This window comes from Pteronotus mesoamericanus, unplaced genomic scaffold (assembly GCF_021234165.1).
Source record: "Pteronotus mesoamericanus isolate MK-2021 breed Mesoamerican mustached bat unplaced genomic scaffold, CSHL_Meso_final scaffold_507, whole genome shotgun sequence".
Classification (NCBI taxonomy): Eukaryota; Metazoa; Chordata; class Mammalia; order Chiroptera; family Mormoopidae; genus Pteronotus; species Pteronotus mesoamericanus.
Window position 1 is genome coordinate 15,607,449 of NW_026555319.1, and position 26,690 is coordinate 15,634,138.

A 26,690-nucleotide genomic window follows, 5' to 3' on the forward strand; every position below is an offset into this window, starting at 1 on the left:
TGGCCTGGCCCGATGGTAGCGCCCGAGGTTGCGGGTTTCGCGCCTGCGCAGTGCGGCGCCTAGAGGGAAAGCGAGAGGGAGACGGACGTTGAGAGAACGAGAAGGAAGGAGAGAAAATGGCGTCCACGGGTGAGTGTAGAGAAAATGCGGCCGCGCCGGCGATAGCCAGGAGGCCTGAGTCTGGGGTCGCTTGTCTTTGGGGACGGCCGACACGACTAAGTGGAGTTTTTGAGAAGGGTGTGGGGTACCCGGTGCTGCCCCACGAGCTCGAGGACTCGCGTTTCTCTCCCCTCCCCCACCTGGCAGGCCGGTTCTGGAACCTTCCAGCACCCCCGCTGCGCAGGAGGCTCGCGGTGGCGGGGGCGCGCGGGGGCGCGCGGGACCGCCAGTGGCCTCCATTGTGTGGCGGCCGCTGGGCCTCGCGCTCCGGGCCGCTCGCCACGTGGGCGGGGCCTGTGGTCTCGGGCCCCGCGTGGGAGGGGGTGTCGGCCAGGCCTCGAGCCCAGCACCCAGAAACCGGAGGTGGGGGGGGGGGTCCGATGGCTCGAAAAGCCGCGAGCATGCTGTCTCTGACCGCCCGCACCTTATTTCCAGGGAGGCGGCCCAAACTCTAGGGTGATTCTGCCCCGCTGAGAGGCAAATAAACAAACAAAAAACGCAGAGAGGATTTGAGCCGAGGGGCGCCGACCTATGAGCGAGAGCCCCGTCATCCTTAAGGCCAGGTTGCCGAGGGCGTCCGGTGCTGCCTAACTGCCCCTTTGGAGAGGTCCAGCCCCAACCTGAACTTCTGGCCGACTGGGCTTTATACGGCTTGAGCTCCCACCTTGAGAACCCCCCCCACCCCAGTCGGTTGTTGCTGAGAGTTCCTCGTTTTTACTTTTAATCACATTTCCTTCCCGCCCCAAAAGCAATTAAGTAGCTTCTCAGGGTAATTTTTCAGGCAACGCCGAGGGAGATCTGTTGTACATTAAGAATTGCCCGGATTGCGGCCTCTACCGAAAGAAATTTCTGGGCTCTTTGACCTAGGAGAAACAAAAGGCCCGAGTCGGCATTTGAATTATGCTTAGGCTTAGGCAGTCTTCTCGCCCATTTATTTGTCTAGGTTAAGCCGACAGGGAAGGAGGCGCTTAGTGGACTTGGAAAGAAAGCCCCGGGGTAGGAGCTCGATTGGGAGGGATATCTAGGGAGGGTCCCTGCTGCAAGGAGTGTTTCAACAGTGCGGCCTAAACGTGGCCTGCAGTTTGCCGCCAGCGCCTGCACTAACCTGGTAAGGTGGAGCATTTTCCACCTGGGGATCATTATTTGCGCCTTAACTCCAGGCTTTAAAAAGCATTAGGAGGAAAATAGGAAGACGGGAAGCGCTCTGGGCCCTTCAGAGTTGTAATTGAAAGGAATTCAGAATCCAGCAACTTAAAAGGACAGTTTTTTAAGAGCTTGTCCCAGCTATGTGGTCGGTAATCAGGCAGGTAAATGCTGGCTGTTGGTGCCAGGGTACAGAGTGCCCCTAGAACAGGAAGGACTCTGAAACACTACAGTCCAAGAAGACATTCTGGTGGAAAATGGATTCCAAAGAGCCCATTCCACCTTCTTTCTCCCTGCAGTGTTGGAGTTTTAAAAGGATGAATGCTGATCTCCGCTCCTAAAGCCTAGGGAGCCAAAATGTGTATGTAGAAATTTTTGTGTGGCTAGATAATGCCAACTTTTTTGTCAGCTTTGCTCATACTCTTGTATACTGCTACCCACCACGTATTGTACTGTATTAGAGTTCCTGCTGCTGTTTAGGTGGTAGGCGACGGAAGTGGGCCCGGCTGGGGGACCTTTGGAGTCCTTGGAAGTTAAGTTATCTGACCTTTAGCTTTCTTTCCTTTAAATGAAGGAGTTAGGCTAGGTCTTTTAAGAGGATTTTGTTGAGCCCTTAACTTCTGGCCTTTAAGCAGAGCATTTTGTGACTCCCACAAAACTGCCCCATACTGATTTTCATTATGTAGTCTGAAGCTCTAAATTTCTCTACAGTTTGGATAAGAACAGCGTAAGTGCCTGAAAGCTGTTGCCTTGGGTAACGTTAGATGGGTTCCCTCTCATTTATATCATGTATTAGAAAAGCACCTGCAATACAGTGTGTGTCTATTTCCACAGAGGATCACAGTGCAGACTCCCAAGTGACTACCCGTGAGACCAAGAATTTAAAGCATTGCACACACTCTAAAGGTCCACTTGGATCACAGCTCCCTTTCTCCTCAACTGTCCGTTTTTAGTATTCTTCAGCTGTACATTTGGGGGTTGAAAACAGACCGTAACTGATTGCTAAATATTCTGACCAGTGTGTAACTACAGCAGTTTTGAGGCCTTATATATGTTTGTGTGCTGTAGGCAGATAAGTTCTCACGAAAAGCGTCTGGTTTCACACTGATCTGAGAACATTGGTGGTTACATACCAGCTTTGCCAATTTAATGTCTTATATAACCGTTCTTGTATAAAGTCCTCTTGCAACATTGAACTTAGATGTCAGCAATTTAGAATTTTTCACAGAAACCTCAACAAAATATAGGTTGAAATGCTCGATTTTTTTCATGTTTCCTTGGTGTATTTTGTGAATATCACATGGAAGAAGTGATTTGCTTTTCCTCTTCATTTGCCACATAGAAAGGACAGTTTTGTAGTGCTATTGAAAATGCCTAAGGTTTAGCCTTCAAATGCCTAAGGTTGTCTTGAGCAAATCACTTCATAGCCTTTGGGCAGTTTATTTGATAATGTTGATCCAGAATTCTCAGTTAAGTGTGTCCAGAGGAAAGTAAGTAGTTGAGTAAAGTATAGAGGCAGAAAGATGTGCCGACTTAGAAAAAATTCAGCAAAATGCTGTCAGGCCCTGTGGACTGTCTGTGAGGGAGGCTTCGGATGAGGTGGGGGTAGAAACCCCTCTGTGAAGAGCTGCCCCATCAAACTGTTGCTTTCAGCTGAGGGACTGTTTTCTGAATGGAATAGAAAGGGCCCTTCTGTTTGGCCCTAATGGCAGTACTGTCTGCTAACATGGAAGAAAATAGGTATTTCTTGTAGAGAGCCAAGAATTGGGCAGAATTTTTTAAAAAATAATTAATTTTAAAATACATATGTATGTATAATTCAGTAATGTTGTGAAAACTCAATCGTTTCATTTGTGTTTGTTTTTACTACTTATAAATATCTTACTGGACCAGAATTTTTAGTCCCTTTTGTAAAGTTCATATGAAGAGGAAAATTACAGGAAGTTTTACTTAGAAAAAGAAGGGGGGGGGAGAAAAATTTTTTTTAAAGTTGAAATCATTTCAAGTTTTTAAAAAGATGGTTTTACTTAAATACAAATCCTTCCCAAAAAGATTAAATGCCTTCTCTGCCAATTATCAGGATTCTGCCTTAACTCTGCTTTGGTGGGATTTATAATGTTCTAGCTTTTGAGTTATTGAATAATTGTAGCCCTGATACAGTCAACAAACTCTTTAAAACACTGGATTGAGATGACTGTTTTCTGCCTTTCCATTTCACAGCCCTGTTAGGGAATTAAGGTTGGTCTAATCTGCAAAAGTGAGGGATCAGTAAACTAGTTTTTGAGGAGATGTAGCTACTAACGTTATCAGTCTGCTGTTGTGCATCATAATGTCGCATGCCTCCTTTTTATGTGAACCTAAAACTTCTATTGGTTTGTCTTGTTCTATTAGTCTTAGGGTGATGATCACATATTTGAAATGACAGCTTGTGGTTAAAGGGGGTGCGTGGTCATGGGAACATGCAAAGTATCTCTGCCAAATCAGCTGAACTTGACCTCATTAGTTGGCACTGTATTCAAACTGAGTTTGACTGGCTTAGACTTATTTTTTGGATTGGTGTTAAGAAATAGAGGTACTCGTTTTGACCTCTCTGCTTACCTGTAGGTCCTCTCCAAACTGTTTCAGGAATTCATCTTTTTGCCATCTGAATTCCTTCCCCATTTTTTCCTCCTCCTCTGCTGATCACTCTGTTTTCTCTGTTTCCTCTAGATTACAGTACCTACAGCCAAGCTGCAGCCCAGCAGGGGTAAGTCAGTCTTTTACAACAGTGTTTTGTATGTGATTCAGTAATGTTTTTAAAGTACAGAACCTGCTATAGTTGTGGTGGACTTAGTAAAGGAATCTGAATGTTCTATATTCAGTTCTTGCATTTAATTTCTCTTACAGCTACAGTGCTTACACCGCCCAGCCCACTCAAGGATATGCACAGACCACCCAGGTAATCTTTAAGATAAATATATATAGCTGCATCCCCAAGTGAAATGTTTCTATCAGCCACTAAAATGATAGCTAGAACAGATCTTTTTCAAAAATTATGTAATAGAAAAGTGTAATATGCTTGTAATCATAAAATAACCATGCATTTTAAACTTTCACCATGGTTTAAAATAAAAAGTAACTTTAAATTTTCTCAGTGGGAATGCCATTATAAATGAAAGTCATCCCCAAACTTGGAGTTGCTAGCTCTCCATGCATTTCTAGTATCATTTCTCAAGTTAGGCACCTTGCTCTATGCTTGGTCATTCTATGTATTTTATTATGCTTAAAATTTTTTAACTTAGTCATACAACATTTATACAGAAGAAGGAGATATTTTGACATTTCACAAGTGAAAAAATTGCAGTGCATAAATATTAAGGCATTTGCCAGCTGTCACACAGTAGGTGTAGGGGCCAGCACTCATGGGTCCCTAGCTATGGAACTTCTCCGCTTTCCTCTGTGAGTCTGTGTTTAAAAGCCTAGGCCAACAGATTCTAATAAAGTTAGCCTCCTAAGGTTCTCAAAATCACCTCAAATTCTGAAGTAGTCTGTAGGGCATAAAATGGGTACTGATAACTCTCATGGAAACATTCCAGAACAGGCAGAATGTGGTGTCTTTGGCAGATATTACATAAATGATCATTCACATCTAGAATATGATCGCGCTAATAATACTTGAAAGAAAACCTCATTCCTTGCTGGGTTTTCTGTATTACTGATGTCCGACATCAAAAGATAGTGCTGTTGATGTAGTGACCTTAAGGAGACATGCAGTTGGTTGTAGTTCCTTTTCTTGGAAGGGAAATCTGTCCCGCTGAAAATCTGGTTTTCAAAATAGTCTGCAGATTTTAGCCCCGTTTTCATTTTTTTTCTGGCCCCCCCCCCCTGCCGCCCCGCCACGTCTTCCTGACATTTGTTTCCATTTTGCTTAAACTACTACACTTAGTGCTGGCAATTATACACCTGTTCCTTATTGGCTTCTCCCTTGAGAGTGTCTTGTTAATCTCCTGTATAGTTTACTGTGGTTTTGCCTGATTATCTCGGGAACTTCTTCATAGTTAAAATTCATGAAAATATGGGTGAATCAGATAAGGTAAAACAAGCATTCATAATACTGTGATCGCCTGTCCTTTTTCCCCCCAGAAATACAAGGTTTATATATATGAAGTCTTTGCATTCATTTTCTTTGAGCAGGCATATGGGCAACAAAGTTACGGAACCTATGGACAGCCCACTGATGTAAGCTATTCCCAGGCTCAGACCACTGCTACCTATGGGCAGACAGCCTATGCAACTTCTTACGGACAGCCTCCCACAGGTAAAGCCTGCCTTGGAGATACTTTTGGTGGGTCATGTGAGCTAGGGTGTTTGCGCAGAAGCTTGTTACTTGTCTTCTTCGGTGTATATTTTGGTCCATATCTTGGCATCTTGGGATCCTTTGTTCTTAGGAGAAGCTATTTTTTTCTTTTTTTCTTTTCCCTTATAGTCTCCTTGAGGGATTGCTAATAGAATGTGGGTGGAATAAATTCCGAGGGAGAAAAGAACTTTTCCTTTTAACTGTTTTATTAGGTATATTGAATAATCTCAACAAAATGGAGAATATATAAAAGATTATGCTAATGCTAGTACTGGGTAAGAATGAGCCTCCTTAAACTGAGCTGCTAAAAAAAATCAAACTAATTTTCACATCTGTTTACTTCATCTGATAGTGTACCCTCTACTTTTTGTTTTGTGCTTTCCACAGTAGAAGGGACCAGTACAGGTTTGACTATCCTGCTCATTCTTGCATGGGAAATGCTTTCCATCTTGTTTAACCCTGTAATGTTAACCCTTTAGGTGTTTCATTCGTTTAACCCTCAAACTTTCTAACATCACACACAAGAAGGTGCTAATGGAAAACTGCTTCAGGTGCCATTCGCAGATCCATGTCTTTTTCTTTATGTGATTTTGGGAAAGATTCTGCTTTTGTTTTTTGTTTTTGTTTTTTTACACATTTTTTGTGTCAAGCCTTAATAATAGTTCACCTTCAGGAAGGTATTTCAGATGACTATTCCCCAGCTGATTTTCCCGTATTCCCTGAAGGATAGATGCATGATTAGATTTCTTTAGAGGTGAAGACTGCCACCCTGCATGTTAATTATGTTTGTCTGTCTGTTGGTTTCCAGTCCAGACATTTTATTTCCTATTTAAGTGTTAATGAATTATTTTAATCCATAGTATGTCTGAAAAAATATATATATTAAAAAAAACAGCATTCCAGGGAACTTAAAAATAAACTATTCTAAGAATTAGAAAAAACTGTATTCTGATACTGGGATTGAGAATGGAGTGTGTGAAAAATTTGCAGTAGTTTTATGTTTAGTACTGTGTAAACGTTTTAGGATCCCTACCTTCTCCTTATTCACTCCCATCATTATTATTACTACTATTGTTATTAAAGAAGAGTTAATATAAAAGTCCTAACAGATGTAAAAAAAATTTTTTTCAGGTTATCTTCAGTTTCCTAAGTTATGTATAATCTATCAAGATTTTTAGTAGGAGGAAACCTATTTGTAATTTATCTTACTGAGTAACAGTGTCCTGGATTTGATGAGAAGTACCTTCTAATCTATCTAATACATATCTTGAATAGGTTGCAATAAGTTGTAATTGATTAACAGTTTCAGGTGTACAGCATAATGATTTTACATTTGTATATACTGTATTGTGAAATGATCACCACAGTAAGTCTACTTAACATCGATCATCACACACAGTTATAATTTTTTTTCTTCTGATGAGAACTTTTTAAGGTCTACACTCTTACCAACTTTCAAACGTGTATGCGTCGTTCTACGCCATTTTATGTTAGGGACCCAAGTGTCCTCAGATCACAGGGGATCTAAAATCAACCCCAAGCAGGCACCAAGACACAACTGTACACTGTACTGTGTTATTAATCACTATGCTGTATATTGCCATGACTTGTAACTGGAAGTTTTTGACCACCTTAGTCATTTTTTAAAAACAAGTATCATTTAAAATAAATACTACTCTTCAGATACAGCCTTTGGAGTCCCTGGATCATTCAATAGGGACATGGTAAAATCATTTACAGGAAATGCAGTGGTCGTCTAGGCCCTCCAGAGCCATGTATTTACACTGACATTGATTGAAAAAGTTCATTATTAGAGCTTGTGGGCACAAAAAGTATAGGACATTCTAATACAGAAACCAGTAGCTTTGATGAGCAAGAGATTGCACTTAATAATGAGGAATTATTTGTATAGATGACATAGTACATGAAGGACTCTTTGTGTCTCTCTCAATCCTTCCATGAACTCTTGACGTGTAGGAACCAAATTTAAACCCAATGAGCAAACTGAAGCTGACCCAAACTAAGTAGGACCCTGACAGGTAGTGGGCTAAAGCATACTCAGCTGCTTTTTTCCTTGGTTCATGCTACCTTTACATGTGAAAATCATTGGCTAATTATTGGAAGGAATATAAAAAATACATTTTTCTCTTCTAGAAGTTTTTAAAAATATTTCATGAGAAAGGGGGCTGTATAAATCTCAGTTCATTAATTGAAATAGAAATATTAAATTTCTGTTCAGGAATTTTGGTCAGTTTGTGTAATGCTTTTTAATACCTTTTTCCTTAAAGTTGTCGGTACATAGTAGGTGTGTTGTCTTTTTGTTGTTGCTTTTTTTTTTTTTTAATTGTCATTTAAATCATTTTGCTCTATTAATTTTTGCTCATTTTGCTTGGCTGCTTGTGTTGGTACTACAGATTAATTAAAATATTATTAATTATCCCAGTGTCTATTATTACTATAATCTTTAGCTGTACAAGGCTCTGTTGCTGCGTAGTTTGTGATACGAGTTACTTCCCTGATCAGTTTATTTTGTTGTTTTTGTTTTTAATTGCTGTTCTTGTAAATCTTATAGATGGCCTGTCATGTAGGGAAAAAAATTCTGTGTAGGAGTAAGAGGGTAGGTGGAATTAGATTCTAGTTAAATTTAAATAAATGGGTGCTTTATGTAATTGACGTTATTAGGACTCTGACTAGAACTTTTAGTATGTTCAGATGGACAGCATGCGAACTCAAAAAACTTACATTGTTTGAGGCTTCCTGTTCCGTTTTGAGAACAAAATTACTGTCTTTGTGTATAATTAATTTCAGAATTTCCCCAAAAAATGTTTGGGATGTAGAATACAGTTATTGTACCCTATGACGTTTAAGGTCCTAAAGCTTAACTAAAATCAACAGTCGTAACTCAGGATTTGTTTTCAGCACTGAAACTTTTTTACTTTAGTGAGATTTGGGTTTTTCTTTGATGGGTATAAATGCTGACAACTAGACCTAACTTTTCCCCCCTCAAGTTATAAGAGAGGGTTTATTTAGAAAGTCAAAGAGGTAGAAGTGAGCCTTAGAATAATAGACCTAACTTATTGCATGGCTGGCTTGTGCTTATTGACCGGGAAGAGAGCCCAGCACCAGGAAAGATTGTAACACCTCTCTCAGGAAAGGGACTCAGGAGCTGCAGGTTTGGGGGGTGGGGGTTGTCAGGTTCAGGCCCAAGTTCCAGGTGAAAGGGCACACATATCCTGTGTGGTCTGGCCAGGACAGGAACTAGAAAAAGAACCTGTCTTGGTCTGTGAGAGCAGGTCTCTGTGACATTCGGTTAGGGAAAGAGTCGGAATTCTGAGGTCTACCTCCAGTATTGGTGAGCAGGAAGAAGGCCTTTTTGCTTGTGGTAGGTAAAACAGGAATGGAGGTGGTCATTTGATGACCATCTTAGAATCTCAGATGATTTTATTTTTTGAACACATTTACTTTTTAAAGATGGGGGGAGGGGATATTAAGTTTAATTTTAAGTAATTTACCCAAATAAAGTTAAATATAGGGTTACCTTTGTTGGTTATACTTAAGTAAATAAAATTTGTAGTGTATCTGTAACTCATGTGCCGTTTCAGATCTTAATGTGATGTCAAGCATTTTTTTAGTAGTTTGTTGCCTGAAACAAAATGAGCAGTTCTTAGCGGTGTTCAGTCCATTGTTAACATGTCCCACTAAAAAATAAGCACATTCTCTGGAATTTTCAGTTTCCTTAAGTTCAGTATGAACTGCTCATCATGGAGTACTTGAGGCTGAAAGCAAGCAATTTCAAATTACAGGTTTTAGTGTTAAAACTAGTATCTGGAACCTTACTTGTAGCCATTTTAAGATGCTACATCTTTGTCTTTTATTTCCCTTTATGGGACATTTTATACCTGCTTGAGAGATTTTTGGGGTACTTAGTTGAGAAACTTGAGAGGCCTGCTAGCAAAAACCAGTGTCGAATTAGCAAAAGTGAACTTGTGTTGAATTCTTGGGGAAGGGGGCAGGCAGACGAACCCTGATTTCTATACCAACACTTTTCTGTAGTATACTCCGTCCCCTCCTTTCCATTAGGGGTGATTTTAGAGCAAAAAAAAGACAGTGCTTTACTGAAACTGGGTACTTTGGGAGAATTTAGGTTTTAAATATTGGTTTGTTGCTATCCTACTGAAAGGGAAATATTTAATGGGGTTAAATACTGTGATGGTTGAAAATAGGTGGTTTACAAATTGTTCTGATACTGAGTATCTAGGCAGGTCTTTGAGGAGCCAGAAATCTGACGCGGCTCTCTTTTTTCCAGGTTATACTGCTCCAACTGCCCCCCAGGCGTACAGTCAGCCTGTCCAGGGGTATGGCACTGGTGCTTACGATACCACCACTGCTACGGTCACTACCACCCAGGCCTCCTATGCAGCTCAGTCTGCTTATGGCACTCAGCCTGCTTACCCAGCCTATGGGCAACAGCCGGCAGCCACAGCACCTGCAAGGTAAGGCCACGTTCGCCTTCTAACTCCTCAGTGCATCAGCCTCGGGTTTTCGGGAGAGAGCAGCTGTGCACACTTAAACTCCATTATGTAGTTTCTTCCTAATGGTTGCTCTCACATACTCTTAGGTGTTGACTGCATTCCTACCGTCATTACAGTAAGTAATGCACTAGAACACACTACACATTAGTCTCCATTTAGTAGAGAATGGTGTCATCCAGGGGCCAAAATAATAAGTAATTCATTGATAATCCTGTAGAAGAGAAACCTTTTGGGGTAGGAGGAGCTATTGCATTAACTTTTCTAAAGCTGGGAGAAGATTGTGTGGTTTCCCTCACAGCAGCACAACTGATAGAGTTGTACTTTCGATGCTTTTACCTTTGGTTTATTGGCCCTGTAAATGGGTAACAGCTTTCTCTTTGAGGAAAACATGGTAGTTAACAGAGTGCTAGGTGGGGTGAGGGTGTGGTATCATATGGTTTAAGAAACAGTCCTGTGATTGATCCAATTGTCAGTAAATAAAGGATATGTTCATATCTAGGAGTCGGCATGTTTTTCTCTGTGTTATATAGCAGCTTTGTACTCTTAACTATCACAGACAAGTGTAAATTCTTAACTGGGTGCCCTGCTTTGGGATTAATATTTGGGCAAAGTTCATACTCCATACCTGGTCAGCAGGTAAACATTATTAATTATTACTTAAGATTTCAGGTCTTTGCTTTAGGCAGTGCACTTAGTTTGCTTCTGCATACAGCCTTGAAGGAACACTGAATTCTGATGTGAACGATTTTTCAGGGAATAAACCAAGAGATCAACTTGTAACCTAGACTTTTTGTCTCAGTGTGGAGGTTAAGAAATTGGCTCTGGCAAACACTCATGAAATTACTTCTAATACGCACAGTGAGTAATCAGAGCAAGATGCAGTGCAAATCTGATAGCGTGTGCAGCAGTTAAGTACACCGATGCTTACAGGGCCCTGTTTCAACTGACCAAGGCATTTCAGAGTGTTATCAAATATTTGAAGACCCATTTGATGCTCCACTGCAACAGGATATCCAAACCAGATTGGGGGTTTTATTTATTTATTTATTTTTTAATAAGTCATTCTTTCTGATGTTTTTGTTTTACATTTTCAACACTTACTATTTTAAAACAGCTGTCTGTCTGGTGATCAGTGACAGCTATTCCCTTTTCCATTGGAAAGAAGAGGGGTACTTGTGACCCATACACTCTTCGGAGAAACCGGCAGTTCCCCATCCTCTCTGGTCTGCCTGGTGGTTCTTGGGGCTTTGCTTAAAATAGCTCATGCTCACTTGGTTGCAGCCCAGTTGCAAAATGTTAGGGCAAAGAGGTAGAAACCCCCTTGGGATTGGGATTGGGATTGGTTTTCTTTATTTAAGGACATTTCCCAGCTCATCAGAGCCAGGAGAGGGTTCAGGGCTGTCTGCCCTACTGTGGTATTTATATTGTAGACACTTGGAGGCGAGTTACAGCAGTCCAAGTTAAGAAATTTTTTCACCCTGGTCGAGTGGCTCATTCAGCTGGAGCACTGCCCTGTACACCAGAAGTGCAGGCTCGGTTCCCAGTCAGGGGACATGCCTAGGTGGTTGGTTTGCTCCCCAGTTGAGGCACATGTGGGAAGCAACCGATCCTTGTCTCTCTCTCACGATGATATTTGTTTGTTGGATTTGTTTCTCTCCCTCTTACGACCTGCCCCCCATCAGTGAATGTATCCTCAGGTGAGGATTAAAAAAAATAAGAAAGAAATGGTTTTTGGGGGTCTCTTCTTCATAAATAAGAAACAAATCTATAGGTAGTCCAAATCTATAAATGCCATGAATTTATATAAATGTTTCTCTAGCCTAAAACTTGGATTATTGTTAAAGTCTCTTGTCTTCAATGGTCTTCTTTTGAGAAAAAACATTTTCTTTTCTAACAAACTACCACTCTTTTCAGATGACTTAAATTGGCAGCAGACTACTGTAACTACCTTTTACAACTGTTAATAATGGAGTGAGAAGAGCATGTTGATGTCTCCTTATATGCATGTGGTTAATTCATCTCCTTCCTAGTATTCTCTTCCTTCCAGCAAGTACAGGTGGACCAACACTGGGTTTGATGTCATTCACACAACAACTGTATTTATTTCCAAACTCAATCCTAACATTGCATATTACTCTTCAATTTGTAAAGTTCTTACCTAAGAGTTTTGTGGTTGAGAATAAAAAGCCTCACTTTTTAATTTCTCCTTTTAGACCACAGGATGGTAACAAACCCGCTGAGACTAGTCAACCTCAATCTAGCACAGGGGGTTACAACCAGCCCAGCCTGGGATACGGACAGAGTAACTACAGTTATCCCCAGGTGCCTGGGAGCTACCCCATGCAGCCAGTCACAGCACCACCGTCCTATCCTCCTACCAGGTCAGTATCTTTGTTCTCGCAGTGGGTGAGCTAGTGGAATAACAAAACAGGTTTTTCAGGCTGCGGACCAGCTTGGTTCTGCTTCTTGAGGCGATATATTTTATCTGACTCCCAGTGATAAGCCTAACCACATATTGTTACTTTAAAACCTCAGTCCTGCCATGGCCGGTGGCTTAATTGGTTGGAGCATAGTCCCATGCACCAAAAGGTTGCAGGTTCGATCGCCAGTTGGGGCGCCTACGGGGGTGGGCAACTAGTCAGTGTTTCTCTTTCACATCCATGTGTCTCCCTCCCCCTTGCACACACGCCCCTAAAATCAATAAACATGTCCTTGGGTGAGGATTAAAAGAAAATCCCAAAACCTCAATCCTGGTTTCCCATAGCAGTGCCCGGCTAAGTAAAGACAGTATTTTAACACTCTAGGTTCTTTTAATTTTGCTCGCTCCCTTATTTCAAATGGCTGAGAAACAGAAGCATTTGAAAGCAGGTAAAATTCAGGGCATGATTAGGAGAGAAGGAAGGGAAGGAAAAGAAGTGGAACTTCTTAAGCATTTTATATTTAACTTTACAGGTCCATGCATGCACTAGTCTTTCAGTGGTTCGACCAAGACCTTTTCTTTTGGTTACAGATTTATTTGTTCTGCATTCTTGATGTTACCCACAGCGGCATTCACAACGTCCAAGTTTAGTTTCTTTAAAGTGTAGAAAGAACTGCAAGTTGTTTCATTCACATGTAATTTGAAGTAAGATATCAAGTGAATTGCCAGAATTTTGTGTTAAAGTGACTTAGTATTGCTAGAAGAAACAGCTCCCTTTTTTGTACTCATTTGATTGGTTTGCACATTAAAGTGCAGCAGGCACTCACAGGTTTAGCAGCAGAGTTGACTGGGTGTCTGTGTACAGTTTGGAGCAACAGTGGGCAGGACTTGCAGCAGCTTTTGCACTGAGCTCACCCGTACCTGCTATGCTGAAAGCAGTTAATGTGGGGAGTCGAGTAGATGTGCTTGGTCAAGAGAGCCGGCTGAATCCATACAGTTGTGAGGGAGATGGTGATAAAGGCTTAGTTTAATTGTACTTTAAAAAATGTTTTGATACTTTTTTCATTATCTTGGTTCATCTAGAATTCAATGCCAGTTTTTTAAAGCTTTATTTCTGTGTAAGAATGTGTCCTTGATTAGTTTCCTTGCCATATCAAAAAGATGAATGTCCATCTAACATTTCATCTTTCATATGCCCAGATTTCATAGATGGTCAGCATGTCTAAAAGTTTGAAACTATATATATAGCAAAGCAATTTAAAACTTAGATGCACTTTCCAGTGAAAACTACCATTTTTAGAGAAAACTACCATTTTTATGTGGACACCACCTGGCCTGATAACTTCAGAAAAATCAGTTATCATTCAAGGCAGACTTAGAGAACTGAATGCTGCACTTAATTTATGTATGTCTCTCTCCCCCTCTCTTCCTCTTTTTCTCTAAAATCAATAAGGAAAAAAAGGTTTTTTTAATATTTGTTGTTTTTTTTTTTAATTTAAACTTTAGCTATTAGAAAGTAACTTCATTTTTATTTTTTAAGGGTTTCTATATCACGTGCCATGAATGTCTGTTATGCTTAGGAGACTTGAAATAAGCCTCTCTTTCCTAAAAACCTTTTTTTTTTCTCTCTCTCTTTCAGCTATTCCTCTACACAGCCGACTAGTTATGATCAGAGCAGTTACTCTCAGCAGAACACCTATGGGCAGCCGAGCAGCTATGGACAGCAGAGTAGCTATGGTCAACAAAGCAGCTATGGGCAGCAGCCGCCCACTAGTTACCCCCCCCAAACTGGATCCTACAGCCAGGCTCCAAGTCAATATAGCCAGCAGAGCAGCAGCTACGGGCAGCAGAGTGAGTTACTAAGAGAGAAAACCAAATAAGAATGCTTATGTTTGGAGTTTCTGAACATGGGGAGATGTTCCTTACCGCTGTTTACTTTTGGACTCCAGGATGCATCTTTAGGGCATAACATCCTGGCTAATAGCTTAAATGTCCCATTAAAGACTTTCTTCAATTTAATTGTTAATTAGTATGCCTTGCCAAAAAAAGGGAAAAAGACTAGGGAAAAAATGTTTCTCACTGCCACCCCTGCTCTCTTTGGGGAAGTTACGTGCAGTGAGTTGAAGCCAGTATAGTATGCCTTGTGGCCTGCCCACCCCCACTCACTGGCAGTGAGCGGGTAGTTGTTGAAGACGACTGCAGTTTTGATAGTCAAGTAAATGCTATGCTTTGATTTTTGTATGTTTACATTCATAAAGCAAAAATATCTTCCTCCTGGAATAGTTAGTTAATGTGGAGAAGCCATCAAAAACTCAAACTGTCTTCACAGTTCAATCCACCCAGGTGGTGGTGGTTTTTTAATTAAAATTCCATTCATGAGCGTGTCGTCTTAGGACTGTGAAATGAGTTGTGCTGCTTGATGGGGCCCAACCCATAGCAACGTGCTACAGCCCTAAGAAACCTGGCTCTTTTTTGTTTGTGAGTGTCGTTTTTAAAAAACAGCTTTTGGAGATATCCTAGGAGCCTGTAGACTGTTGGCCAGAGGCCTTTTTTTATTCGTTTGGGAGTGCTTTGTTCTAGGCTAACTATGTAAGATTACTTCAGCCTTGATGAACCAGCCGTTTTTGTTAAACTTAAAAGAGCCTGTGATAGGGGCACTTTACCAAGTGTAAAGAGAATGGCGCCTTGGTTAGTGCCTTGCAATTGAGAATTCTGTGATTCCAGGAGAGACTACAGCAGGCAGCGGTATAAATGCTGGTCCATGGCTTACAAATGTGACTCTTTCCTCAGGTTCATTCCGACAGGACCACCCCAGTAGCATGGGTGTTTATGGGCAGGAGTCTGGAGGATTTTCCGGACCAGGAGAGAACCGGAGCATGAGTGGCCCTGATAACCGGGGCAGGGGAAGAGGGGGATTTGATCGTGGAGGCATGAGCAGAGGTGGGCGGGGAGGAGGACGCGGTGGAATGGGGTAAGAGCAAACCTTTTCTCCTTTTACCTAATTTTGTTTCATCCATAGGATTTTCAATGGAAAGAAGGGACTGAAAGACATAAGAAATTTATTCCTACATTTCCATGGACAATCTGTTGAGCCCAAGCCATCTTCTAAAACATGGAAATGTCATCTTTATGGCACAGATTAAGTGGCAGTTTACTTTTTTCCCTGCCAAGCTACTTGGTTGGGTTGGGGAGAACAAAGAATGGTTTTGACATTAGAGCTTTCAGTTCCCTTCATGGTTTCCAGAGGTCAAAAGCCTCTATGGGTAATAAACTTGGGATGGAACACACACAACCCTTCTAACAATCTAGGTTTTTAACTAATTGTCTCTGAATGGTTGTCTTGAAATACCTGGTGTATATACTGCAGAAATGGAATTCAGCTGTTTCCCACAATGTTTGTCCCCCACTTCTGTTTGTACTTGGAACTGTTGAACTTAATGTTGAAGATCTTGGCCCCACAGCCCTTGAACTATGGCCTGAGGTGCACTTGGTACACAGAGAAATCCATTAACTTTTTGCAGAGTAATGTATATAATTAATTACAGGATTGCTCCTTACTGGAGACTTTAAGAAGTCTAAATCGGTTTGGCCATTTCGATTGATGGCACAATCTGGTTTAGAACAGTTGGTTTTAGATCAGTAGCATAACCCTGCTATCTGTGCCTGCCCCTCCCCTCCCTTTTCCCATCCCCTCTTCCCTTTCTGATATCTGTATTTTGATGAAGGTGAGGTATAATGTTGGTGGTTAACATAATCCAGAAGGCTTAGTTCTGTGTGTGTTCTGTCCCGATATAAACTGGTAAAAAAGTTATGCAGAATGTTATATTAAGTATAATTGGGTTTGGTGTGACTGTTGGTTCAAGAAAAAAGTTTAAGATTTCTTTTTTATAGAAGTGGACCTTAAAATTAAATAGATTAAAAAATTGATCTTTATTTAACTTTTGTGTTAGCAAATCTGTTTACTGTTGAAAGATACTCATTGAAAATACTGTTTTGCATATTCTGCATAACTTAAAAGTCTTTGGTGAAATCTTTATTGGAAGAAACAATCATTTTACAACAAGAAAAAAATTTATGAATAATTTGGTATAAAGTAAAATCAGTCTTTTGATTTGAAAAATGTCATTCCATTATAAAGGTTTCACTTCTTTAATGGATGTTTTAAAATAGACATAGACACTTGAAATTACTATCATCACGATTCCAATCACCTAGAAGTCTTAGTATTTTTCCATTGCAAAACCAATTTCAAATTTATTCATTTTAATACTTCAGAAGTAATAATTCTAATTTTTGCTAGACATTGCTAGTAGAGGGGTCCTGTCTCTCTGGATGAGAAGTCTCTCCTGGAGCCATAGGAAAAAACCATGGCTTTCCCCATGGGTTTTTCAACAGACTGCGAAGCAGTCGGTTGGATCCTTTGGGGACAGAACAGGGGCATTTCCCCTCCCCTCTTTTTTACTGTGGTGTGGTGATGGTTTTCAGTGTCTTCTGCAGGTAAGGCACTCAATGTTGTTAACATGCCCTTTTTCATTGCCTCAGTATTTTGATATTTTCATTGGCTGTTAAACGTGGAAAACTTTTTAACATGCTTTGTCGCATTTATATGCTACAGGTTACAAAGTGAGAGCCTTGTATACACCAATACTTAAAAAGTACCCGTACTCAGTACTCAGCCGGCAGCATAATGAAAAGTGGGACTAGACACGGTGTCCATATGGAGAGGAAAAATATACATAGAATATTTTTAACAAAATGTATTCATTGTATAAATGGAATCCTTCTGTAACTTTGGTAACTGCATACTTGTTGTTTGGTAATTAACCAGAGGAGGTATAATAATACTCTAGAATTGTGTAACATTAAAGTGTAAACTTTTGTGTTTAAAGAGAGAAAACATTTTATGGTGTGTACTTTTAAAAAAGGAGACAAAGCTGCATGCAACAGCTTGAAATTGTATATTCAGGTATTAAAGGTGCAATACTGGTTAGAAAAAGCTCAGGGCCTCCCACTGAGGAGTTGCCTTTATTTAATTTTTAAAAATGAAAAAAGGCCCAATTTATATTCCCTTTCCCTTTGAAGTATGTAAGGCAGTAACTTTATCCTGCCATTGTTACTATTCTCAACTGATATGTCTATAAAGTTGCACCCCCAGTCCATTGAGCTTTGGTATTGGTTGTAAATTCTCCTTTCACAGCGATTGTTAAATTCATTCCTGCCCTGAAATGTATGGCTTTATGCTGAAGATTGGCTGGATGCGTCCTCTGGTGTGTGTTGTTGGCATTTAATGTTGTTGTCTCCTGCTTTACTATACTGTGACTTGTTAGGCAGCCAGGGCCTCAGTTGGCTCTCCCTCGGGAGAGGTTGAGGGTGCACCTTTATGAACATTGAAAGGTTCGTTACAGCAGTTGCCCCAGCTTGCTATTCTCTCTTCACCAAGCTCTCTCTGTTTTTCAGCTGATGGGGTGGGTGTTTGGGATCTATTTTTCCCCCCTCATTTGCCAAGTATTGCACTATTAATACCAGCCCCCCGAAATAAAAGGAACCAACCACACTGGTGTGTACAATCAGACAAGCAAGGTTGTATATAAAGGAAATTTGAGCAAGCTGCCCTGAAGAAAGGCATAGTGACAAGATGAGAGAGATGCATTGTTTGGAGATGTGTTTAGCCAGTGCCCTTCTTCCCCACGAGCCCCCCCAAGGCTCAGAGCGGTACTGGCTTTTAAAGGGAAAGGCCTTCATTTCTTCGTTTATCCCCCCAGCAGCGCTGGAGAGCGAGGTGGCTTCAATAAGCCTGGTGGTAAGTTTTTGAGTATTACCATGGATAGTGTTTTAAAAAAAAATACAGTCAGTTTTTAGAAAACTATAATTTTTTATTAGTTTCATAAACGGTTTAAAAATGATCTATACAAAAGAGACTAATGGGTACTGCCGGCATTGTCTTAGGGGTAATAAGGTTAACGTATGGTTACAAAACAAAGGGTAACTTGAAGTATTGAGCAACTGCTTCTGTAATATGGGGGAGAATACACTTTTAAAATTTGGTTTATGTGGAGGAAAAATTTTGACTTAAATTTAACACTAATTTGGCACATAAGCACTGAGAGTGTATTTGGTTAATGGTTTAAAAGCAAATCAGCAAAGAAAAAACAAACCCTAGCAAACCTTTCACAAATGTTAAAGGGGCACTGCTCCATTTTAGCAGTGCGGGTCATTTTGAATTTAATGAAGCCCCATCAAATGGTGGTGTAGTAGATAGTTATGTGTGTTTGTAAGGTTTGTAGCTTGCAAGACGTGCACTAATAATATTTTATATGATCTTTCCTGGTTGGCAGGACCCATGGATGAAGGACCGGATCTTGATCTAGGTAATTCTGAATTCTTGTACTTTGCATTGCACTTTAAAACGAGAGAGAGAGAGAGAGAGTTCAGCAGCCTGATAGATTCTTACTGTCGAGGGCGGTTTGGGGCTGCCTTTATCAAAAGCATCTACTCATAATAGCCTTAAATACAGTAAACCAGAAGTTCAGTGGCTTTCTTGTTAATATGGTTGGTTCTCTTAGTTTTATGATGAATACCAGTGGGTGGTAGGGACCAGTTGGTTAATAAGCCCTATACAGTACATGACAGTAACGCCCTTCTATCCTTTTTTTTTTCTTTTTTTTTTTTTCCTGGAAGGCCCACCTGTTGATCCAGATGAAGACTCTGACAACAGTGCAATTTATGTACAAGGATTAAATGACAATGTGACTCTAGATGATCTGGCAGACTTCTTCAAGCAGTGCGGAGTTGTTAAGGTAAATGAAAGTATAACCACGGAATCTGGCAGATTTTCGAACCACACAGTGTTTTAAAGAGACTGAATTGATACTAAGAGTAGTTCCTGAAGTTGCCTGACCTTTCTTTCTGGATGTATTATAGTTTGCTCCATAACGTACCCCAAAAAAGCCATTTTTAAAAGGATTTTATTTATTTTTAGAGAGGGGGAGGGAGAGAAACATTAATCGGTGGCCCCTCAGGCCCACAACCAGGCAGGTGCCCTGACTGGTCATCGAACTGGCAACCTTTTGGTTTGCGGGACTGTGCCCAACCCACTGAGCCACACCATTGAGGGCAAAGGCCTTTATTTATTTATTTTTTTTAAATGCTAAACATGGTTTAGGTATATTTGATAACTCAGTCATAAGGCAGTATTATTCTGAGAATATACTAGGAAAAACCAGAAAAGACCCCTTAGTATTCACATATAGCAGGAAACATAGTTAAAAAGGAATATCCATCCATAAAGCTCAGAGTGGAGAGGTATTTTAGAATACTGGAATAGCAAAGCAGAGGTCCTTGGGCAGGAGCTTGCCACGCAAACTCAAGGAAGCTTGTGTGATTGTGAAGTTTTGGTCTGAGCTACTAGAATGAAGTTGGGGTTGTTAGATGGGAAAGACTAAGAAACTGGGATTTCTGAGATAGGAAGGGTAGGGTCCCTAGATCAGAAGCTCGGAAGTTTGGGAATCTTGTATTTCATTTATACATACATCACAAGTCATTCATTCATTCTTTTTAAAACGGTTGCTTATTAGGTTTGTAGTGTATAAGCCACACTGCAGTGAGTGTTGTACATATCTTATGGGGCACAGTGCACTAATTTCTTTATTGTGAGTACAATTCATTCTTGTTCTTCACAGTTGATCTCTGGTCATCTGTGGAGAGAGCAGGAATGAGGGGGCAGAGTGTTGCATTTTGTGACCTCATGCTCAGCTGGGTGAGCATGTATTACTGATACCACATTCTCCACCTTCACCACCACTAGGAATCATGTTGCTGATTTGGCAGAAAAATGGAAATGTGATTTTTCATTTTTCTTTTTCCCTGATTGCTTACTGTGTTATACCTAACTGCATACCATCCTTTATGAAATGCCTGTTTGTGTATTATACTTGTTTTTTATTGGGCTATTGATCATTTGTTGATTTACGAGAGCAGGCCCCCTGTAGTGCAGGCTTCCCCTGCTGGATGAGTGTTCTGGGAACCCATCTGTATCAGTGTGCCAGCTGGCATTGTTGTGAAAGGCTGCGTTGGACTTCAGTGAAAATTTTTTTTTTTTTTTAGACCTTTGATGTGTGTGCCTATTTCACAGTGGGTGATTTATAAGCACACCTACCCCCACTGCACTGAGTGTTGAGCAGTTTTTGACCAAAAATGGCACAACCCCGCACTATTTACCCAATCTCACCCCAAGTGACTTTTTTGTTTCCCTGGATGAAAAAAAGTCCTCAAAGGAAAACGTTTTGCCTGTGTTAAGGAAGTAAAACAAAAAATGGCAGAAGCATTCAAAATTGACAAGTTCAAAACTGTTTTGAGTAGTGGGGAAATGGCTCAGTAGATGTATTGCATCACATGGAGAGTATTTTAAAGGAGACTAAAGTTTAAACATGTAAGAATACATACACAATTTCTTACAAATAAATTCGGGGTTTTTGCGGGGGGGGCGGTCCCTCCTTGTATTAGGCTGGCCAAAAAGTCCATTACGCTTTTTCTGTATGATGGCTGTAGTAGTGCGAAGTTGTTTTTAACCTCATTCGAAATCATTTTGTTAGATTGTATTGTGACAGCTGTCATATCAGCATGCTTTTAAAAAAAATGGTGAATTTTTGTGCAGCCATATTAATATTGAAGATGAAAGAAGATATGCAACATTTTTGGCATATTCTTTATTGTTTCAAGAAAGGTAAAAATGCAACTGAACCACAGAACAAGAGATTTATGCAGTGTATGGAGAAGGTGCTGTGACTGATCAAACATGTCAAAAGTGGTTTGTGAAGTTTTTCAGTACTACTGACATTTTGGCCAAATAATTCTTTGCTGTGGGGCTGTCTTATGCATTGTAAGATGTTTAGCAGCACTCCTACCCTATACCTACTAGAAGCCAAATAGCAGGAGATAGCCAACATACTCAGAATATTCAAATCAATAAAGTTATTGGTGAAAAGAGAAAAACATGTTTTTTATTTTGCAGGAAAAAATGTAATGGACTTTTTGGCCAACCCATTAAATTGATACTGTCTGAATGCTGATCCTTGTCTATGTTGCAAGTACATTCTCCCAGTTTGTCTCGCTTTTTTTATTCATTTTCTTTTGACAGACAAATTCTTAATTTTAATGTTAGTTGAACTTTATCATTCTTTCCTTATTGGTATGTGTCATTGTTTTTTCAATTTGCAAGACCTTTTGTTCTGGCAGCACTTACTGAAAGAGCTACCCTTTCCCCAGAGGTATATAATGCTGCATCTGTCACATAGAAAGTTCTGCTCATACCTGGATCTATTTCTTGTCTGTCTTGTATGTTAATAACAACAGTTAATTACTATGTCTTTATGCTAAATCTTTATTATCTAGTAAGGCGAATATTCTGTTCTGCTCTTTTTTCTTCAGGAATACTTTGCTATTTATTCCTTGCTCTTCTCTATACATTTGGGAATCAGTTTATGGAGTTCCTTAAAACCCCCAGTTGGGTATTTATTGCCTTTATAAGATGATTTGAGAATTGACATTTTTGTAATGCTGAGTGGTCTTTTTTCTCATGAACATTGTTTCTATTTGCATCTTATAAAAGAGATTTTAAAAATACATACTTCATCATTCATACCACTCTTTCGGTTTTTATGTCCATGTCCTTTATGAAAACATAGGTGTCAGTTATATATATATATATATATATATATATATATATATATATATATATAGCCATTGCCCCCCCCCTTTTTTTTAGCCTTATAATGAGACTCTCAAGTATCACTAGATATATAAACAAATGTATAGATCGGACTTTTATCATGTGCACATTTAATGCAAAACACACATGAAGCCATATTCTTGAATGATGTAGCTCCTGAATTCAAGCCAGCTGCATCTGGCATTCAGCTGAGAAACTAGTGATCTGTTCTAGCTCTGAAGGAAAAATTGTGTTGGACTTCATCAAGAATCCTTTTAGCGCGTGCACAGCCCTGTGTACTGTACTTACTGATTTGAAGATTATTTTTACTTTATGCAAATCGTGTCTTATGTGATGGTATCAATGCCTAACCACCTAAGATGTGGCTGCTCTCACTGGGTGCCTGTAGCGTGAGCATAGAACATGGGACAGGTTCCAGGATACCAGGAGGAGATGGCTAGGGAAGGAGAGGGGCCCACACTGTTCACCTACACACTTTGGAGCCTTTAGCATATTTTGGTTCTTAACGACAAAACACATCTAAGAGGGGGAAAACTCATTTAAGCATATATTTGTTGTAGCGATTTGGGAAATAAATAAACCATAATTCCCCTACCCAGAGATAAATTAACATCTTACTGAATGTGTCTGTTTAAAACTGTTGCTTTTTTTGACAGTTTGAGGGACTTCTCTGAATTTCATGTGGACTTTTATTCCCCCCAATAAAACTAGTATGTTCTAATCACAGCTTAACTGTGCAATTTTATGCCTTAGATGAACAAGAGAACCGGGCAACCCATGATCCATATCTACTTGGACAAAGAAACAGGAAAGCCCAAAGGTGATGCTACAGTGTCCTATGAAGATCCGTCAACTGCCAAGGCTGCAGTGGAGTGGTTTGATGGTAGGAGCCCTAGTGTCCACAAGGGTGTGCACACTGGCATTCTTAGCTGCTTGCTTTGGGGCACATGGAGGGCCTGGTAGCAAATGGGGCACATGTCAGCTTGCAGGTAGGGAAGGTTTTGCTAACATATTGAACACTGACTGTTAGGGCATTGTTCTCTAAGCACACAGACCAGAAGGTGTAGAAAACCCCACAGACGTTTAAGCCTTAACATTGATCCTGGAGTTTCACTAAACAAAACCAACATGAAAGTGTCAGAGGGCAGGTCCTAGCTCTCCTCTCTGTCCACTTCATGTTCTTCCTGTCCCAGCTTCTCACGCTGCTCCGGACAAAGGTGCTAGTACACGCGTCACACCCCCGCTCCCAGCTGACTTTCCTCCTTAGGGTAGAGAGATTTTATGTTTTAAAGGCTTTTTCTGGCCTTCCCAGGAAAGCTCTAAGAGAAGACGCTGGGCAGGGTGCTCTGGTGCAGCCAGGGCAGGGGGTGGTGAAAGGGGAGGTCTAGTCTTGCTGAGCTGCTAAGGAAGGAAGAGTTGGGGGTTGGGAGTAGTTAATGTTCTTCTATCTTGTTCCAGGGAAAGATTTTCAAGGAAGCAAACTTAAAGTTTCTCTCGCTCGGAAGAAGCCCCCGATGAACAGCATGCGTGGGGGGATGCCGCCCCGAGAGGGCAGGGGGATGCCGCCGCCGCTCCGTGGAGGTACTCCCCGGGCACCTGCCCTGAGCTGCTCTTGTCCTGTTTTGAAAGGATTTTAGTCTACTTGTTTGTGAGAAACTTGTCCAGAGTGAAGACAGTCGAATTAGCAATACTAAAAAGGAATGCAGAATCAGTGCTAGAGCACTGAACAGTGAGGGTAGACGTGTATAGGAGTAAAAGGAAGTGAAGGGCACGGCCTGAGTGGTCAGGGAGGCTGGGGTCCTGGTGGCGCACTCTGCGTGGGTGCCAGCCCTGGGACTGTTGCCATGTGTGCGCGGCATTGGTCTCTTCACCTGTCTGGTGCAGCTGCCGTGGGAGCTGACGTACAGATGACCCTTGAACGACTTAGGGGTTAGACCTACCACGCTGTCAATAAGCTGCATGTAACTTAGGTTGACCCGCCATGTACGTGTTTTCCCAACCACACAGTTCAAACCCATGTTGTTCAAGGGTCAGCTGCAAATTGCAGGGCCAGGTGCTTGGGCCCGTGGGCACGTGTGAGGGAGATGAGGGGGCGATGGCAGCTGTGGTCTCCGTGAAGTCCTTTAGTGATGTAGTTCCCTGTAACACATCTGGTGCTCTAAGGAGGCGGTGGTTCTTTCTGACTTCAGGTCCCGGGGGCCCAGGAGGTCCTGGGGGACCCATGGGTCGCATGGGAGGCCGTGGAGGAGACAGAGGAGGCTTCCCCCCAAGAGGACCCCGGGGTTCCAGAGGAAACCCATCTGGAGGAGGAAATGTCCAGCACCGAGCGGGAGACTGGCAGTGCCCCAATCCGTATGTACTTCCTTTGCAAATTGATAGCCTCCAAGTGAAGTTGCTACATCCTGCCCCATTCCTGTTCTGAAGAGGAGGAGTGGTGGGTTCTCTTTGTCTGTAGGAGCCTTAACGATGACCCACTGATCTGTTGGGTGGGGGTGGCCTAACGAGTCATTTTCCAGCTGCTTCAGAACCTTCTAAACGTCACAGTTCCACTGGACTCTACTGTCCACACATATGTGGCTATATAGACATTTTATCAGATCAAACACTGGTCCTCTGGGTACATTGCTGCCTGAGGCTGTGGTTCTTAAGCCATTTTCTGTGGACAGAGACTTACTGGTGTCTAACCAGGACCCATTGTTTAGGGTGGTGTCGTGCATTATGTGCCTGCTTCCTTGTTACCCTTGCATATTAAACCTCCTTAGTTCAATTAAGTGGTGATTTCTGTTGTGGTACAATTGTATGCAGGGGGTGTGGAAACCAGAACTTTGCCTGGAGAACAGAATGCAACCAGTGTAAGGCCCCGAAGCCTGAAGGCTTCCTCCCGCCACCCTTTCCACCTCCGGGTAGGTACAGGTTTGGGGAACATCCCCTCAGCTTCTTGGTATTAAACTTCTCGTTAACTTGGTGGGTTTGGTGAACTACAGCTGCCCACCTGCTAAGAACCAGGTCACTGGTTCCAGTAAGTGCAGCCCTGGGGCTCATTAAACTCTGTCATGACCCACCCAGATGTTCAAATCAAGTGAAGGACCTGCTTTGTTTCTGTTGAGAGAAGAGGGCAGGTCCTAAGCAGCCTCCGGGCATGTCCTCAGAACCTCTGCATCCACCCATCTTCTTTGCCACTGATCCGTTCTCGCCTGTTCTTTGCCTTACCTTAGGCGGTGACCGTGGCAGAGGGGGTCCTGGTGGCATGCGGGGAGGAAGAGGAGGCCTCATGGACCGCGGTGGTCCTGGTGGCATGTTCAGAGGTGGCCGTGGTGGAGACAGAGGTGGCTTCCGTGGCGGCCGGGGCATGGACAGAGGTGGCTTTGGCGGTGGAAGACGAGGCGGCCCTGGGGGCCCTCCTGGACCTTTGATGGAACAGATGGGAGGACGAAGAGGAGGGCGCGGAGGACCTGGGAAAATGGATAAGTAAGTGACAGTAAGAACCAGCTGTGGGCTGCTGGGCGCGCCCCCCTGCGTTCTGGCTTTAACCCTGCGGCCCACCGGCTGCTCTTTTTTTGCCTTGCAGAGGCGAGCACCGTCAGGAGCGCAGAGACCGGCCCTACTAGATGCAGGACCCCGCAGAGCTGCATTGACTACCAGATTTATTTTTTAAACCAGAAAATGTTTTAAATTTATAATTCCATATTTATAATGTTGGTCACAACATTATGATTATTCCTTGTCTGTACTTTAGTATTTTTCACCATTTGTGAAGAAACATTAAAACAAGTTAAATGGTAGTGTGCTGAGTTTTTTTGTTTTTTTTTTCCTCCTCTTAAAGATGGTTGTTTAACTAAGACTAAACAATGGGAACCCCTTGTGAGCATGCTCAGTATCATTGTGGAGAACCAAGAGGGCCTCTAACTAACTGTAACAATGTTCATGGTTGTGATGTTTTTTTTTTTTTTTAAATAAAATTCCAAATGTTTATAAACAGCCATCCTTCTCAGCCTCTGTTCCGCAGTCGTCGCGTGTCTACTGGGATCAGGCCTCTGACCCACCGGGGAGTGGGGTGCTGTCCAGATAAAGGCTGGTTTAAATGTCATGTGAGGGAAGATCTGAAATGGTTATGACATGAAAACAAAGCAAGACAGCATTGTTGGTCACGCTGCTGCTGGCAAGGAAAAGGGGGTTGCTGTGTCACTTTGATCCTAGACCATACAGAGGAGACATCACAGCCCAGGTCTGTGGTTTGCAGTGAGGGCTACTGTGTTGGAGGACCTGTCATCGTGGCCCGAAGGCCTCCAAAGCCCCTTCGCTTCGCGTGGACCCCTGTGTGCCACTCGCAGGCACGGTGTAGCGTGGTGGGCGTTCTGAGGCTCTGCACGCCCC

The 26,690-nt window shown here is 41.8% G+C and overlaps 1 protein-coding gene across 4 annotated transcripts; it reads left to right on the forward strand.

The window, feature by feature from the left end:
- Positions 1-4: 4 nt before the first annotated feature.
- On the forward strand, positions 5-26,269 carry EWSR1 (EWS RNA binding protein 1). 4 transcript variants are annotated; one of them, XM_054594121.1, is made up of 18 exons: positions 5-129; positions 4,012-4,048; positions 4,189-4,240; positions 5,476-5,599; positions 6,026-6,043; positions 9,945-10,131; positions 12,384-12,551; positions 14,229-14,440; positions 15,380-15,560; positions 18,352-18,389; positions 18,925-18,957; positions 19,268-19,386; positions 23,070-23,199; positions 23,775-23,897; positions 24,506-24,668; positions 25,122-25,219; positions 25,532-25,784; positions 25,885-26,269. In XM_054594121.1, the coding sequence occupies exons 1-18, from the start codon at positions 117-119 to the stop codon at positions 25,922-25,924; spliced, it is 1,989 nt and encodes a 662-aa protein (XP_054450096.1). In that variant the 5' UTR covers positions 5-116; the 3' UTR covers positions 25,925-26,269. The 4 variants fall into 4 exon arrangements, with proteins under 4 accessions (XP_054450096.1, XP_054450098.1, XP_054450099.1 ...); XM_054594123.1 differs by having other exon boundaries at positions 18,355-18,389; XM_054594124.1 differs by lacking the exon at positions 6,026-6,043 and having other exon boundaries at positions 6-129.
- Positions 26,270-26,690: the final 421 nt, after the last annotated feature.

Coding starts and splice junctions, on each gene's coding strand:
- EWSR1 (XM_054594121.1), top strand. Junction 4,049..4,188: donor CAAGCTGCAGCCCAGCAGGG/GTAAGTCAGTCT, acceptor TTTCTCTTACAG/CTACAGTGCTTACACCGCCC. Junction 10,132..12,383: donor GCAGCCACAGCACCTGCAAG/GTAAGGCCACGT, acceptor TTCTCCTTTTAG/ACCACAGGATGGTAACAAAC.